This window comes from Scyliorhinus torazame, chromosome 4 (genome assembly GCF_047496885.1).
Source record: "Scyliorhinus torazame isolate Kashiwa2021f chromosome 4, sScyTor2.1, whole genome shotgun sequence".
NCBI lineage: Eukaryota > Metazoa > Chordata > Chondrichthyes > Carcharhiniformes > Scyliorhinidae > Scyliorhinus > Scyliorhinus torazame.
Window position 1 is genome coordinate 357,201,722 of NC_092710.1, and position 18,025 is coordinate 357,219,746.

General features: G+C 55.1%; 1 protein-coding gene across 1 annotated transcript in view; it reads right to left on the reverse strand.

Moving 5' to 3' along the window:
* Positions 1-319: 319 nt before the first annotated feature.
* The window catches only part of LOC140411516 (heme-binding protein 2-like), a 40,878-nt gene continuing 23,172 nt past the window's right edge, over positions 320-18,025 (reverse strand). Inside the window, exons 3-5 of the mRNA XM_072500603.1 lie at positions 7,171-7,300; positions 3,007-3,181; positions 320-2,106 (exon numbers count right to left, since the gene is read on the reverse strand). Of these exons, the coding sequence (XP_072356704.1) occupies positions 1,941-2,106; positions 3,007-3,181; positions 7,171-7,300 (471 nt within the window). The 3' untranslated portion in view covers positions 320-1,940. The remainder of the gene's footprint in view (positions 2,107-3,006; positions 3,182-7,170; positions 7,301-18,025) is intronic.

Sequence of the window (18,025 nt, forward strand, 5' to 3'; positions counted from 1 at the left end):
TGCTCAGAGTGGAGTGTGACAGATTGAAGTGTCGGACTGCACGCGGTGTGAGCTGTCACCTGACCAATATGGAGCTCGCTCTCCAAGTGTCACATCTCCCAATAAATTACTCTCCGTCTCTTCATTCTTTCTCATTCTTTAACTTTACACCTCAACATCTTAACAGAATAATTTCACTGAAATGTGGAGAGATTATCTGGTATGAAACTAGCGATGTGATCATTGACCCAGATTTATTTGTGAGGAAGAATCTAACACGAGACCAAATGTGTAAATGCATCACCCTCTTTATTTCACAGTGAGAATCCATTCCCAGCAGTTTGAAAAACAAAAGACAAACAAAGACTAGAAGACGATGGATTATTTACTGCACCAGACAAACCTGTGAATGGGTCACCTGTTAACGGGAGTCAGATCTGAATCGATCATTTTCTCAGTCACAGATTCAGTCTGTCGATATTCCCAAAGTCAGCTCCCAGTGTGGGTTTGAGGAGATCGGAATGGAAACTTTATTCCACCTTCAGTCTCTGGATTCTAATTTTAGATTGGGATTCTTTCTCCGGTTTAAGGACCAGTTTTAAGCTGCTTCACACCTGGGTCACAAAACTCCCACTTTCACTTTCCTGACCTGGGCCCATCTGTTTCCTGAACTTGGACTGATCTGAGTCAGACCAAACCGGATTGAGAAACAACCTTTTTAATCATCCCCACCACAATGTCCAGTGTTTGATTCTCAGGACTGGCAGGAAAAGGGAATATTTTACTGCCCACACAGGGTGTGGTCTCCATTAGCAGGTTTCTCCAGTGAGTGACGTGTTCTTCCTACAGTGTCCAGTGTCTATTCCACACAGTCTGTTCTCTGGTCCATTCCCATTATATTTCAGAGCACAGGACACAGAACTATTCAAACATTGAAGCAAAATCTTCCCGATGATGTGATGAAAATCTCATTATTTTACAAATGGTGAACACACTGTCTCTTTACAGTTTAAACATTCCCTTGTAATTAAATAATTCCATCTGGAACTAACTCCGAGTGAGAGAGCCCAGGAACAGTCCCACATCTGATCACTCCATGATTTCACATTTAACAGCTTCAATACTCTGTGCTCTGTAACAAATCCCAACTCTTTTCACATCAACTTGAAACATTCTGGGCAGTATGATGGATAAATATGAATATATTCCATGGCTGTGTGAAGATGGAAAATTCTGGAACTATATCTGACACTAGGACCATCTCAGTCTCAGTCTCACAATTCATTGAAAGCAAGATTACAGAAAAAGCAAATTAGTGCAGTGATTAATCTCCGTTCCCCAATAGAGGGCCCACCACCCGGTACAATTGAGCTTTGCCCTGTATCTGTGCCGTGTGGAGACGTGTTCAGCAATGAATTTCAGATGTTGAAGGGAGACCCAATTATAAATAATATTAAGGGGAAATAGAGCAGGCGGGACTCAGAGACAGTCAAATATATCAGGGCTGGAGTCACATGTACGGTTAACGTGTGGGTGGACGATCATGTGTTTGCTCCACATTTGGTTGGTTAAGTGAGTGGTTAAGAACATGGCAGGTAGAATATGATGTGGTGATGTTTGGGCTCCTTAGTTAAGGGTGGATGAACCGAGTTTAGTGGGAGTGCATTCCCTGTTTATCAGACAGATTACACACTCGAGGGACAGTGTGGGAAGGTGGAGTTCAGGTCGAAGATCAGCCATGATCTTCCTGAATGGTGGAGCGGATTGAAGAGTCTCTGTTTTTATTTAATTTTCACAACAGACATTGCGTTCCCTCAAAAGGTCCTTCTTGAGGTAAGGAGATTAAAACTATGCTCAGTATTCCAGATTAAACCCAATGGAAAGTTAAACAGGTTTAGAATAGAATTAAGCACATCTCACTGTTTGATGCCATGAAAGGTACAGAACCTTCCAGAAAACCTTCATTCTCCTGTCTTCGTAAAACCTATTTCCATGAACCCTTGTGTGTCAAAATAACCGATGGCAAAAAATGTGCTATTGAAGGGCTGGTTGTCTTGTTCCAAATCCTTCAGTAATTGAATCACAAGTTCTTCAGTTTGTTGTTCATTAACTTTCTTGTCAAAAGCCCTGCAACAGGATTAAGAACAGAGGATTTAATTTTTATACTTCTGACAAATCCTGTTTGGAAAGTCGGTTGCCGGGACAACAGGGACAGGAGTTGACCATTCAGCCCATTGAGCTGCCTGCCCAGTCAGTTAGTCCACAGCTGGAGTAAGATCATCGAGAAGCTGGCCAAATGGGCAGACAAGTGGCAGATAGAGTTTAACACAGAGAAATGTGAGGTGATGCATTTTACAGAAAGGGTGGAGAGAGCCTATCCAGACTTAATGGCTCAGTTCTAAAGAGAGTGCGGTAGCAGAGGGACCTCGGGGTGCCCCCCCAGGATAGATTCTCTGCCATTCTGGAGGGAAAAACGCCAGTGTGAGAAACATTCTTCACAATGTAGTGTGCCAAAGTCAGGATGCGTGGCGCTGCCCACAGAGTTGAAGGTGGAGAGCGCCCACAACCCTGGACCTTGGAGCACCACAGCAGTGGGTTGGGGGAGATTGGGCCCTTGGATCTTCCGTATTATGTGTTCTGGAGGGGGTCCTCCTGCTGGCCTGTTTCTGGGTGACCAATGTTGCTGGAAATCGATCTGCATTTTCAGGAGGTCCACCTTCTTTTGTCAACATGGCTCAGTGTTGTTGGACATCTTTTCAATATGACACCCGGGCAGGAGGGCGGACTACACACCATCCAGGCCTGACCCACAGCTGAAAACAGCGGAAAACACCCAGGGGAATAATTACTGATGGGTGGGAAGATTCGGAGTGTTTTCCGGCAAGAATCCGCAGCAGGAACACTCCACATTCCTGCCCACACCACAGCACTTAGTCTCAAAACGGGAGAATCCCGCCCCAGGCTGATGTTGATACAAGAGCTGACAGAAAGGAACATCAATCCCAATATATCAGTCACTAAACTCACCTAACATAGTACCCAACAGGAAGTCCAGTTTGTAATGTAACTGCTGGATCTGTTGGTTCCGGTGGGTTGTTGACTTCGGGAACTATCCAGACAAACACACTGAATCTTTGTTGTATTTTGCCATTTTCCAAGTATCCAAAAACTCCCCAAGGTGCAGAGAGAGGAATAACGGTACCTGTAGACAGAGAGACACGACATTTAACTGGGTGATCAGCTTACGGGGAGTAACAAGTTACAGGTGAGGGGGCAGGGTCACTTTGGTGAGATGTGGAAAATGTTGTGATATCACTTTAAGGGAATATGCAAATGAACAAGTAGCCAGGATGTAGAGCAGCACGTGACGAACTAACTCCACCATCAACAACCAAGAAACAAATCACCCGAAGCCCTGACAATCGTGGCTGGAGACTTCAACCAGGCCAACCTCAGGAAGGTTCCACACAAACTCCATCAACATGTCTCCTGCTCCACCAGAGGTGCGAACACCCTGGACACTGCTACACGGGCATCAAAGGGGCCGACCGCTCCATTCCCCAACCACACTTTGGCAAATCCGACCACAGGTCGGTATTCCTACTTCCGGCTGACAAACAGCAACTCCAGCGCGCTGAGCCAGTCAGGAAAACCGCGCAGTGCTGGTCCGAGGAATCTGAGGCCATTCTCCACGACTGCTTGTAGTCTGTGGACTGGTCCATATTCAAGGCCCCGGCAGCGAACCTGGACGAATACGCAACCACCGTCACAGACTTCACCAGGAAGTGTGTCGAGGACGGTGTCGCAAAGAAGACAATACGGGTATTCCCCAAGCGGAAACCCGGCTCAACCAAAAGGCCCACTCGCTGCTGAGGTCCCGGACGGAGGCGTTCAAGTCTGACCCCCCTGACCTCGATAAGAAATCCAGGTACGACGTATGGAAAGCCATCAGGGACGGCAAAAGGCAATACCGGATCAAACTAGAATCCCAGGCCAACGACCCAACGCACGACCATAAGACCATAAGACATAGGAGCAGAATTAGGCCACTGGGCCCATCAACTATGGCCGGGCCTACACAAGATGACAGGCTATAAAGCAAGGCCGGGCGGAATATCTGGGGCTGGAGCATCTCTACTCGAGGAACTGAACAGGTTCAATGCCCGCTTTGAGCAGTCAGCCAATGTATCAGTGCCTCCCGCCCCAACAGCCCTGGACACACCCGTACCCACTATTACAGCCTCAGGGGTAAGAGCTGCCTTCTTGAAAGTGAATCCGCGGAAAGCGACGAGCCCCGACGGAGTCCCTGGGCGAGCACTCAGAGCCTGCACAGACCAGCTGGCGAGTGTATTCGCAGATATCTTCACCACCTCACTCCCCCGCTCTGAGGTCCCCACCTCCTTCACGAAGACCACCACAATACCAGCACCAAAGAAGAACAAGGTAGCCTGCCTCAACGACCACCGACCGGTGGCCCTGACGTCTGTTATCATGAAATGCTTCGAGTGGCTAGTCATGAGACGGATCCCTGCCAGCCTCCCAGACGGTCTCGATCCACTGCAGTTCGCCGATCACCGCAACCGGTCCACAGCAGATGCTGTTTCCCTGGCTCTGCAATCAACACTCGAACACCTCGACAACAAGGACACCTGTGTAAGACTGCTATTCATCGACTACAGCTCCGCCTTCAACACCATTCTCCCAACAAGACTAATAACCAAACTCCGCAACCTTGGACTTGACCCCTCCCTGTGCAGCTGGAGCCTCGACTTCCTCACCAACAGACCCCAATCTGTCAGGATAGGTAACAGCACCTCCTCCACAATAGTCCCCAACACCGGGGCCCCGCAAGGATGTGTGCTCAGTCCTCTACTGTACTCCCTGCACACACACGGCTGTGCGGCAAGATTTAACTCCAACTCAATCTGGAAGTTTGCGGATGATACGACTGTGGTGGGCCGCATCTCAAACAACGACGAATCAGACTACAGGAGGGAGATCACTTGGTTGCATAGTGTACCGAAAACACCCTCTCTAAATGTTGGGAAGACCAAGGAACTGATCAGCGACTGCAGGAAGCGCAGCACGGCACACACTCCCGTCTGTATCAATGGCTCCGAAGGGGAGATGGTCGATAGCTTTAAGTTCCTGGGGGTCACCATCACCAACAGCCTGCCCTGGTCCACTCACGTTGATGCAACAGTCAAGAAAGCCCAAAAACGTGTCTACTTCCTACGGAAGCTAAAGAAATTCAGCATGTCTGCATCAACTCTCACAAACTTCTACAGATGTGCGATAGAGAGCATCCTATCCGGCTGCATCACAGCCTGGTATGGAAACTGCTCAGTCCACGATCGCAAGAAACTGCAGAGTGTGGTGAACTCAGCCCAACGCATCACACCAGCTTGCCACCCTCCCATTGATTCTGTCTACACCTCCCGCTGCCTCAGGAAGGCAGGCAGCATTATCAGAGACCCCTCCCACCCAGGCATTGCCTTCTTCCAGACCCTTCCATCAGGCAGAAGGTACAGAACTCTGAAGACCGGCACATCCAGACATAGAAACAGCTTCTTTCCCACAGCTACAAGACTCCTCAACGACTCCCCCTCGGACTGATCTGTTCCCTGTAAGAACACTGTTCACGACGCCCGATGCTGCTCTTGTTTGGCCTTGTTCCGCACTGTAACCAATCACTATTTGTTGATGTATCATTTGTTCCCCTGGCCGCAGAAAACTACTTTTCACTGTACTGAGTAACATGTGACAATAAATATCAATCAACCAATCAATGGATCAATTCTGGATCCGTGCTGCCGTCCCCTTCCATCACATGAGTTGAAATTTTGCTAACAGTTTATTGTAAAAATGGTAATTTGTCAAACTCGTTTTGAAAGTTTACATATATAACATCAACTGGACATCGTCAACCACCATTAACCATTAAACATTCACCCTCAACCACCATTAACCATTAAACATTCACCCTCAACCACCATTAACCATTAAACATTCACCCTCAACCACCATTAACCATTAAACATTCACCCTCAACCACCATTAACCATTAAACATTCACCTTCAACCACCATTAAACATTCACCCTCAACCATCATTAACCATTAAACATTCACCCTCAACCACCATTAACCATTAAACATTCATCCTCAACCACCATTAACCATTAAACATTCACCCTCAACCACCATTAACCATTAAACATTCACCCACAACCACCATTAACCATTAAACATTCACCCTCAACCATCATTAACCATTAAATATTCACCCTCAACCACCATTAACCATTAAACACTCACCCTCAACCACCATTAACCATTAAACATTCACCCTCAACCACCATTAACCATTAAACATTCACCCTCAATCACCATTAACCATTAAACATTCACCTTCAACCACCATTAACCATTAAACATTCACCCTCAACCACCATTAACCATTAATTATTCATCCTCAACCACCATTAACCATTAAACATTCACCCTCAACCACCATTAACCATTAAACATTCACCCTCAACCACCATTAACCATTAAACATTCACCCTCAACCACCATTAACCATTAAATAACTGGATGCAGCTAGTTACACAGGATTTCTCTTTAACAAGGTAGAATTTCCTGTCACTGAGTCTCAGACAGAAGCCAGCATTCCCGCAGCATCCACCGAGCTGAGAGAGATGCAGTTTCTCAGCTTCCACAAGGGTTCATGTCGACTCCAAGAGCGGGTTCATGCCTGACAAGGAGCCTTTATTACACTCGGGAAATTCAGCAACCACAGCTGGAATCTCACTCCCAGCACAGGTGGGGAACCTTCCCAGATTCTGGAAACATAAAGCCTGAAGGTATCAAAGAAGTAGGGCTCAGGGGATCATGGGATATGGGGGGAAGGCGGGAACTTGACGATCAGCCATGATCAGAATGAATGGCGGAGCAGGCTCGAGGGGCCGAATGGCCTCCTCCTGCTTCTATTTTCCCGGTTTGTTTCTATGTGTGTAAGTAGCCCAAATAGCGCCTCAACCCACTAGTCACATGTGAGCGAGGAACGCTCTGGGATTGACAATTCTTTGCTCAGTGTGTCAGTCTGTACAGAAAGTTTCAAACGTGACAGGTTAAAGAGTGAATGGCTGTTTTATAATCTGTTGTTACTTTGAAGGAACATCTGACATACCTGCAACATTCCCACAACGTGCATAACTGAATAGTTTCTCCTGACCGATCGCCAGCGCACTTTCAATATCCACGGCATCAACTTCAGTTTGAACCCATTGGCAAAATCCGAATTCGAACTCATCATAATTCTAAAACAAGAAAATAAAATCCATTACCATGTGACACAACTGAACTCGCACCAAAACACATCAGTGTTGAGGGGACTGTCCTCGTTCCCAGGTGTGGGAGCAGTATTCATGTCCTGCATGGACTGACCTGGTAAAAGGGTTTGGAATTTTTGATGGGAGTCTTGGCATCACCACTTCCAGATTGATTTTCCTGACCCCCTCATGCACTCTTTCAACTTTAGAGTTATCCTGCCCATTGGGCCTCACACCTTCCCCTTGGGCTTTCAATGAAACAAATGTGGAGAATGTTCTGGAAGGCCATCGACACTGAATCATGTCCAGTAATTGTGTTTCCCTTTGGCTGTTTTACCACATTACTGAAACAGAAAGGTTTCAATGGGTTAGGAATTGGTCCTCGTATCCAGGCACTAATCCAGATGAAAATAAAACAATGTCATTGGACCATAAGAAATAGGAGCTGGAATAGGCCCAATAACTCCTCAAGCCTTTTTTTTAGAAAATATTTTATTGAAGCATTTGTAATTTTCACAATTTAACATATTGACATTTCTAAAACAATCGCGCGGGTTGACGCACAAAATACCCCCTAAAAGAACAAACAATAAACCACGTCCCCCTCTTCTCCCGCCCTGTCCCCAATTACCCGGAGACTAAGCTCCCTGTCCTTATTTAACATTCCCCTGCCTTCTGTTTTCCTCCCCTCCCCCCCTTTTCCCTTTCCCCCTTACTGCTGACGTTCAATGTTTGTCAAAGAAATCGATGAACGGCTGCCCACTCCGGGCCAATCCCTGTATTGATCCTCTCAGAGCGAACTTGATTTTCTCCAGACTGAGAAACTCTACCATATCGCTGACCCACACTCCTGACTTCGGAGGCTCCGAGTCCCTCCATCTCAGCAAGATCCGTCTCCGGGACACCAGGGAGGAGGAGGCCAGAATATCAGCCTCCCTCCCCCCCCCCCTTTGCCCCCGGATCCTCCGACACCCCAAATATTGTTAATTCTGGACTCAGAGTTACCCTACCTTCCCGGACTTCGACATAACATCCGCAAATCCCTGGCAGAATTCCCTCAGTTTCGGACATGCCCAAAACATATGGACATGGTTGGCCAGGCTACCCCCACACCGCCCACATCTGTCCTCCACCTCCTCGAAGAACCTACTCATCCGGGCTACCGTTATGTGGGCCCTGTGGACGACCTTGAACTGAACCAAGCTGAGTCTAGCTCAGGACGAGGATGCATTCACCCTTTTCAAAGCTTTTCCCACAGTTCAGTTCCCAGCTCCCCTCCTAGCTCCTCTTCCCACTTCCTCTTCACCTCTCTGACAGGGGCCCCTTCCCACCCTAACAATTCCCTGTATATCTCCGAAATCTTCCCACTCCAATCCCTGTTTTTGACAGCACTTTATCCTGTAGTCCCCTCAGGGGGAGGCGAGGAAAGCTTGGGACCTGCCTCCGTACAAAGTCCCGCACTTGAAGATACCGAAACCCGTTCCCACCCGGCAAATCAAACTCCTGCTCTAATGTCTCCAAGGTCGGGAATCCCTCCTGGATGAATAGATCCCCAAACCTCTCAATCCCTGCCTGCTGATATACCTTAAAGCCCCCATCCAGCCCCCCCGGGACAAACCGGGGATTGTCACAGATCGGTGACCACACTGATGCCCCCTCCAGTCTCATATGCTGCCTCCATTGCCCCCACACCCTCAGGGCTGCCACCACCACAGGGCTTGAGGAGTACCGAGCCGGCGAGATCGCAGGGTTTAGATCAAAGATACATTTTATAATCCAAGTGAAATAAAGGTTACTTTATGAGAAAGCCATAAAAACATAATAACTGTGAGAAAGAGAATATAAACCCAGAGACCAGAGCAGGAACTACCAGAACTCAGAGAGAACTCAGAGAGAGAGAGAACCTTACTCGGTGACGGGAAAGCACCATCGGGGGGCCGAGCAACCCAGAGAAACTAGCAGAAGATCCAAAATTAACTGATTGTCAAGAAAGACTTAAAGTCTGAAACTGGTCCCCACAAGACAAGACCTTTTTTGCCTTTCTAAAAAAAGTAATTTAATCTTTTTTAACTAGAATGTAAAGTTAAGCTCAAGTTGTTAACCTGAAAGAGTGGTTATTATTACCATTTTGAAAGTTTACTGTACTTTACTTAGCAAGCTGGACCTGTAGGTAAGCTCCTAGGTGGTAAGTAAATAAAATTCTTCTCTGAAGATACAGGTTATGCCGGGGGATAACTTGAAACATTAGTTTGACCCGAATAGCACCCGCTTAAGTCTGCATAGGAGTCAGGGAGTTCAAATCCCTGCTCACCAGTTAGAATATATTGACCCGGGCAGCACGGTGGCACAGTGGTTAGCACTGCTGCCTCACGGCGCTGAGGTCCCGGGTTCGATCCCGGCTCTGGGTCACTGTCCGTGTGGAGTTTGCACGTTCGCCCCGTGTCTGTGTGGGTTTCACCCCCACAACCCAAAACTGTGCAAGCTACGTGGATTGGCCACGCTAAATTGCCCCTTAATTGGAAAAAATGAATTGGGTACTCTAAAATCTAAAATCTAAAATCTAAAAAATTGTCTAATAAAAAAGAATATATTGACCCTTTTCTGGTATCGAGGGAAATTCTAAGAATAGTGGTGAGGTAAAAACTACACTCCCCAGGAATTGATTCATGCCCTCCTCCCCATCCGGGGGTTCCGACTCGTATAGCTGGCTATACAATTCCCGGGACCCCCCCGACACGAGCTTCTTTTCGTGCTGCTTTCTGCGAGACTCTCAGATCACGAGTAGATGTCACTTCCTGCTAGTGACATCACAGGGTTAACCCTTCACAGGACCTGTCCGAATATACTCCATTATACTACACCCCGAGGAACCTGGAATCCTAAATTTACCTTGTTATCTTGTCTGTTTCAATGAGATCGCTCTCATTCTCCTAAATTCCAGAGAGTTCCCGACAATATGATTCCTTTCAGTATTGGACAACTCTGTGACCCAGGAATCAACCCAGTGAATCTTCACTGCATCATCTCCAAGGAATGGACGTCCTGTTTTGGATCCGGTGCGAGCGTGCGTACCCTGGTCGAGGCCAGAGTGTGCCTCCAGGACTGGCAGTGCCAGGTGGCGGGGGAGTCTCAGGGATTACCCGCACCCTAGTCCCATGGAGATGCCTGGGGGCCACCGGGCACCCCGAGGGAGGAGGAGGTGCTGGGGCTGTGCCGGAGACACCCACAGGGGAGGTATCAGAACACCGCAGCCCCAGACTCCACCCCTCCTGTCCCTGGAGCCTCCAGTGGGCAGCAGGCAGAACAGGCCGGCACCACACCACCTGGGACACACGGGCAGGAGCCGGGCCCATCCAGGCCCGATCGCCGCAGAAGGCACCCGCCAACCGGGACCCAGGTGGCAGGGCGGGAATCACAGCAGGGCCTCCTCCACTCCTGCTGTACCGTCTGGGGAACTACCTAGGCGCAGTGTTAGGGCTGGAAGGCCAGAACGTTAGACACCAGTTAAGTTGGCACGGGTGCAGGGCACAGTTTCGAGTTAGGGTCTCGGGTTTTCACATTAAACACCAGTTCACACCGTTCCAACCGGCCTCGGTGCTCTGTCAGGGTGTGAGGGGTGGGCTGGTCTGGGCGGGCCACAGAGGAGGTGCGGTGGGGGGGGGAATGGGCGGATGTTGTGGGTGGCGAGGGCTCCCCACGGTACTCTCCCCCCCCACCCCCCACCTCCCACCCCACCGACCGTGTGGTGGACTGGCCAGCTGGCATGCAGGGTTCACCCAGGTGGAAGGTGCGACCGTGGGCATGAGGCAGACATTGTCAAACGATGTGGAGCACGGAGCTCATGGCAGAGCGGGCTGTCATCACCCTCCATCCCATGGCTCCGACCCGCTGTTACTGCCAACCCAGGGCCCCCAGCTCGGAGCGCCGCAGGTATGTATCACCGAGCGGCAGGCGGGGGATGTGGGGGCCTGGGGGTGGGATGCGGTGTCCGTGCCCCAGGACAGATTCCCCCCCCCGTCTAGTTGGTGAACATGGAGACGATCAGTCCCGTGCCCATTGGCCCCGGTGCACACGTCGTGCGGCCCCCTGAGCTGCCCATTGCAGGGGACCCGGGGGGGGGGGCTCACTGTCACAGGGGACCCTGGGGGGGGGGGGGGCTCACTGTCACAGGGGTCTCTGTGGGGGGGTCTCACTGTCACAGGGGTCTCTGTGGGGGGGGGCTCACTGTCACAGGGGTCTCTGTGGGGAGGGTCTCACTGTCACAGGGGTCTCTGTGGGGGGGGTCTCCCTATCACAGGGGTCTCTGTGGGGGTGGTCTCCCTATCACAGGGGTCTCTGTGGGGGGGGGATCTCCCTATCACAGGGGTCTCTGTGGGGGTCTCCCTATCACAGGGGTCTCTGTGGGGGTCTCCCTATCACAGGGGTCTCTGTGGGGGGTTCTATCTATCACAGGGGTCTCTGTGGGGGGGTCTCCCTATCGCAGGGGTCTCTGTGGGGGGGGGGCTTTCCCTATCACAGGGGTCTCTGTGGGGGGGGGATCTCCCTATCACAGGGGTCTCTGTGGGGGTCTCCCTATCACAGGGGTCTCTGTGGGGGGTTCTATCTATCACAGGGGTCTCTGTGGGGGGGTCTCCATGTCACAGGGGTCTCTGTGAGGGTCTCTCCATCACAGGGGTCGCTATGGGGGGGTCTTCCTATCACACGGGTCTCTGTGGGGGGGGTCTCCCTATCACAGGGGTCTCTGTGGGGGGTTCTATCTATCACAGGGGTCTCTGTGGGGGGGTCTCCCTATCACAGGGGTCTCTGTGGGGGGGGCTTTCCCTATCACAGGGGTCTCTGTGGGGGGGGGATCTCCCTATCACAGGGGTCTCTGTGGGGGTCTCCCTATCACAGGGGTCTCTGTGGGGGGTTCTATCTATCACAGGGGTCTCTGTGGGGGGGTCTCCCTATCACAGGGGTCTCTGTGGGGTGGGTCTCCCTATCACAGGGGTCTCTGTGGGGGGGTCTCCCTATCACAGGGGTCTCTGTGGGGGGGGCTTTCCCTATCACAGGGGTCTCTGTGGGGGGGGATCTCCCTATCACAGGGGTCTCTGTGGGGGTCTCACTATCACAGGGGTCTCTGTGGGGTGGGTCTCCCTATCACAGGGGTCTCTGTGGGGGGGGGGTCCCCTTATCACAGGGGTCTCTGTGGGGGTCTCCATATCACAGGGGTCTCTGTGGAGGGGTCTCCCTATCACAGGGGTCTCTATGGGGGGGGCTCCCTATCACAGGGGTCTCTGTGGGCGGGGGGAAGTCTCCCTATCACAGGAGCCCCTGTGTGGGGGGGGTCTCTGTATCAGAGGGTTCTCTGTGGGGGGGTCTCCCTATCACAGGGGTCTCTGTGGGGGGTCTCCCTTTCACAGGGGTCTCTGTGTGGAGGTCTCCCTATCACAGGGGTCTCTGTGGGGGCGGTCTCCCTATCACAGGGGTCTCTGTGGGGGGGGGATCTCCCTATCACAGGGGTCTCTGTGGGGGGGGGATCTCCCTATCACAGGGGTCTCTGTGGGGGTCTCCATATCACAGGGGTCTCTGTGGGGGTGGTCTCCCTATCACAGGGGTCTCTGTGAGGGGGGATCTCCCTATCACAGGGGTCTCTGTGGGGGTCTCCCTATCGCAGGGGTCTCTGTGGAGGGGTCTCCCTATCACAGGGGTCTCTGTGGGTGGGGGGAAGTCTCCCTATCACAGGGGACACTGTGGGAGGGGGGTCTCCCTATCATAGGGGTCTCTGTGGGGGAGGGGGTCTCTGTATCACAGGGATCTCTGTGGGGGGGGGGTCCCCCTATCACAGGGGTCTCTGTGGGGGGTCTCCCTATCACAGGGGTCTCTGTGGGGGGGTCTCCCTATTACAGGGGTCTCAGTGGGGGGATCTCCCTATCACAGGGGCCTCTGTGGGGGGGGGGTCTCCCTATTACAGGGGTCACTGTGGGGGGGTCTCCATATCACAGGGGTCTCTGGGGGGGGGGGCGGTCACCCTATCACAGGGGTCTCTGTGGGGGGATCTCCCGATCACAGGGGCCTCTGTGGGGGGGGGGGGGTCTCCCTATTACAGGGGTCTCAGTGGGGGGGTCTCCCTATCACAGGGGTCTCTGTGTGGGGGGGTCTCCGTATCACAGGGTCTCTGTGGGGGGGGGTCTCCTTATCACAGGGGTCTCTGTGGGGAAGTCTCCCTATCACAGGGGTCTTTGTGCGGGTATCCCTATCACAGGGGTCTCAGTGGGGGGGGTCTGCCTATCACAGGGGTCTCTGTGGGGAAGTCTCCCTATCACGGGGTCTCTGTGGGGATGGGGTCTCCCTATCACAGGGGTCTCTGTGGGGAAGTCTCCCTATCATGGGGGTCTTTGTGCGGTTCTCCCTATCACAGGGGTCTCTGTTCGGGGGTCTCCCTATCACGGGGTCTCTGTGGGGGTCTCACTATCACAGACGTCTCTGTGGGGGGGGGTCTCCCTATCACAGGGGTCTCTGTGGGGGGGGGTCTCCCTATCACAGGGATCTCTGTGGGGGGGTCTCCCTGTCACGGGGTCTCAGTGGGGGGGTCTCCCTATCACTGGGGTCTCTATGGGGGGGTCTCCCTATCGCAGGGGTCTCAGTGGGGGGTCTCCGTATCACTGGGGTCTCTGTGGGGAGGGGGGGGTCTCCCTATCACAGGGGTCTCTGTGGGGTGGGTCTCCCTATCACAGGGGTCTCTGTGTGGGGGGTGTCCCTATCACAGGGGTCTCTGTGGGGGAGTCTCCCTATCACAGGGGTCTTTGTGGGGGTCTCCCTATCACAGGGGTCTCTGTGGGGGGTCTCCCTATCACGGGGTCTCTGTGGGGGTCTCACTATCACAGAGGTCTCTGTGGGGGGGGGGGTCTCCCTATCACAGGGGTCTCTGTGGGGGGTCTCCCTATCACAGGGGTCTCTGTGGGGGTCTCCCTATCTCGGGGTCTCTGTGGGGGGTGTGTCTCCCTATCACAGGGGTCTCTGTGGGGGTCTCCCTATCACGGGGTCTCTGTGGGGGGGGTCTCCCTATCACAGGGGTCTCTGTGGGGGTCTCCCTATCACGGGGTCTCTGTGGGGGGGGTCTCCCTATCACAGGGGTCTCTGTGGGGGTCTCCCTATCACGGGGTCTCTGTGGGGGGGGTCTCCCTATCACAGGGGTCTCTGTGGGGGTCTCCCTATCACGGGGTCTCTGTGGGGGGGGGTCTCCCTATCACAGGGGTCTCTGTGGGGGGTTCTCCCTATCACGGGGGTCTCTGTGGGGGGGGGGTCTTCCTATCACAGGGGTCTCTGTGGGGGTCTCCTTATCATGGGGTCTCTGTGGGGGGGTCTCCCTATCACAGGGGTCTCTGTGGGGGGGTCTCCCTATCACGGGGGTCTCTGTGGGGGGGTCTCCCTATCACAGGTGTCTCAGTGGGGGGGGTCTCCTTATCACAGGGGTCTCTGTGGGGGGTCTCCCTATCACGGGCGTCTCTGTGGGGGGGGTCTCCCTATCACAGGGGTCTCTGTGGGGAAGTCTCCCTATCATGGGGGTCTTTGTGCGGTTCTCCCTATCACAGGGGTCTCTGTTCGGGGGTCTCCCTATCACGGGGTCTCTGTGGGGGTCTCACTATCACAGACGTCTCTGTGGGGAGGGGGTCTCCCTATCACAGGGGTCTCTGTGGGGGGGGGTCTCCCTATCACAGGGATCTCTGTGGGGGGGTCTCCCTGTCACTGGGGTCTCTATGGGGGGGTCTCCCTATCGCAGGGGTCTCAGTGGGGGGTCTCCCTATCACTGGGGTCTCTGTGGGGAGGGGGGGGTCTCCCTATCACAGGGGTCTCTGTGGGGTGGGTCTCCCTATCACAGGGGTCTCTGTGGGGTGGGTCTCCTTATCACAGGGGTCTCTGTGGGGGGGTCTCCCTATCACGGGCGTCTCTGTGGGGGGGTCTCCCTATCACAGGGTCTCTGTGGGGTCTCCCTATCACAGGGGTCCCTGGGCAGTTGTACCACCCCTGTTGTTGTGGGTTGGGGGGGGGCACACACACAATCCGGTGTGTGGGGGCTGCTTTCTGGGGTGTAGGGTGGGGGTCTGGTGTGAGGGGAGTGGGTTTGAGCTTCGGATGGGCTCAGATGGCTTCACAGCTCCAGGGTCCCAGGTTCGATTCCCCGCTGGGTCACTGTCTGTGTGGAGTCTGCACCTTCTCCCCGTGTCTGTGTGGGATTCCTCCGGGTGCTCCAGGGGCCAAGGGGGCAACGTCACGGGAGGGCCACGATGGTGGAGACCACGGCCGGGATTCCAAGGAGGAGGTAGGGGTCGGCGTGGGGGGGACGTCAGAGATGTCGCGACGGCACTGCCGCGGCTGTGGGAGGGGCCTTTGCCGGGGAGGAGGCCGCCCAGGGTAGGGAGGGTGGGGTCGGATATGGTGTCGGGGGGGTCAGGGGTTGGGGTGGGGCGGAGTGTGGAGTGTCGGGGATGGGGGGTGGGGAGCGTTGTGGAGGGGTCGAGGGTAGGCGGGTGGGGAGTGTCGGGGAGGGGTCGGGGTGGTGAGTGTCGGGGAGGGGTCGAGGTTGGCGGGTGGGGAGTGTTGGGGAGGGGTCGGGGGTGGTGAGTGTCGGGGAGGGGTCGGGGGTGGGGGCATGGGGAGTGTCGGGGGGGGATCGGGGGTGGGGAGTGTCGGGGAGGGGTCGAGGGTAGGCGGGTGGGGAGTGTCGGGGAGGGGTCGGGGTGGGGAGTGTCGGGGAGGGGTCGAGGGTAGGCGGGTGGGGAGTGTCGGGGAGGGGTCGGGAGGGGGGAGTGTCAGGGAGGGGTCGGGGGTGGGGAGTGTCGGGGAGGGGTCGGGGTGGGGAGTGTCAGGGAGGAGTCGGGGTGGGGGTTGTGGGGGAGTGTCAGGGAGGGGTCGGGGTGGGGGGTGGGGAGTGTCAGGGAGGGGTAGGGGGTGTGGGGGGAGTGTTGTGGAGGGGTCGGGTCTGGGGTGGAGTGTCGGGGAGGGGTCGGGGTGGTGGGAGTGGGGAGTGTTGGGGAGGGGTCGGGGGTGGGGAGTGTCGGGGAGGGGTCGGGGTGGGGGGAGTGTCGGGGAGGGGTCGGGAGGGGGGAGTGTCGGGGAGGGGTCGGGGGTGGGGAGTGTCGGGGAGGGGTCGGGGTGGGGAGTGTCGGGGACGGGGAGGGGGTGGGGAGTTTCGGGGTGGGGTCGAGGTGGGGAGTGTCGGGGAGGGGTCGGGGGTGGGGTATGTCGGGGAGGGGTCGGGGGAGGGGGGAGTGTCGGGGAGGGTTCGGGGTGGGGGTGGGGAGTGTCGGGGAGGGGTCGGGGGTGGGGAGTGTCGGGGAGGGGTCGGGGTGGGGAGTGTCGGGGACGGGGAGGGGGTGGGGAGTTTCGGGGTGGGGTCGAGGTGGGGAGTGTCGGGGAGGGGTCGGGGATGGGGTGTGTCGGGGAGGGGTCGGGGGAGGGGGGAGTGTCGGGGAGGGTTCGGGGTGGGGGTGGGGAGTGTCGGGGATGGATCGGGGTGGGGAACGTCTGGGAGGGGTCGGGGTGCGGAGTGTCAGGGAGGAGTCGGGGTGGGGGTTGTGGGGGAGTGTCAGGGAGGGGTCGGGGTGGGGGGTGGGGAGTGTCAGGGAGGGGTAGGGGGTGTGGGGGGAGTGTTGTGGAGGGGTCGGGTCTGGGGTGGAGTGTCGGGAAGGGGTCGGGTGGGGGGAGTGTCAGGGAGGGGTCGGGGTGGTGGGAGTGGGGAGTGTCGGGGAGGGGTCGGAGTTCGGGAGAGTGTCGGGGAGGGGTCGGGGTGGGGGGAGTGGGGAGTGTTGGGGAGGGGTCGGAGGTGGGGAGAGTGTCGGGGAGGGGTTGGGGTGGGGGGAGTGGGGAGTGTCGGGGAGGGGTCGGGGTGGGGGGAGTGGGGAGTGTTGGGGAGGGGTCGGGTCTGGGGTGGAGTGTCGGGAAGGGGTTGGGTGGGGGGGTGGGGGGTTGGGGGGGCGTTGTTGAGGGGTCGGGGGTGAGGGGTAGGGGGTGTGGGGAGTGTTGGGGAGTGGTCGGGGTGGGGGTGGAGTGTCGGGGAGGGGTCGGGGTGGGGGAGTGGTGTGTCGGGGAGGGGTCGGAGGTGGGGGTGGTGAGTGCCGGGGAGGGGTCGGAGGTGGGGGGTGGGGAGTGTCAGGGAGGGGTAGGGGGTGTGGGGGGAGTGTTGGGGAGAGTTTCGGGTTCGGGGTTGGGAGGGTGTCGGGGAGGGGACGGGGGTGGGGGGGTGCGGGGAGTGTTGGGGAGGGGTCGAGCGTGGGGCGTCACGGTAGCACAGTGGTTAGCACTGTTGCTACACAGCGCCAGGGTCCCAGGTTCGATTCCCGGCTTGGATCACTGTCTGTGCGGAGTCTGCACGTTCTCCCCGTGTCTGCGTGGGTTTCCTCCGGGTGCTCCGGTTTCCTCCCACAAGTCCCGAAAGACGTGCTGTTGGTGAATTGGACATTCTGAATTCTCCCTCTGTGACCTGAACAGGCGCCGGAATGTGGCGACGAGGGGATTTCCACAGTAACCTCATTGCAGTGTTAGTGTAAAAACCTACCTGTGACAATAACAAAGATTATTATTATTATCCTGTCCATGCCCCTCATAATCTTGTCCACCTCGATCAGATCGCCCCTCAGTCTTCTCTGCTCCAGCGAAAATATTAACCTGCCCTCTGCCTTCAGAGACCACCCTCAGCTTCCTGCCTCTCAGCCAATTGTGGGTCCAATGTGT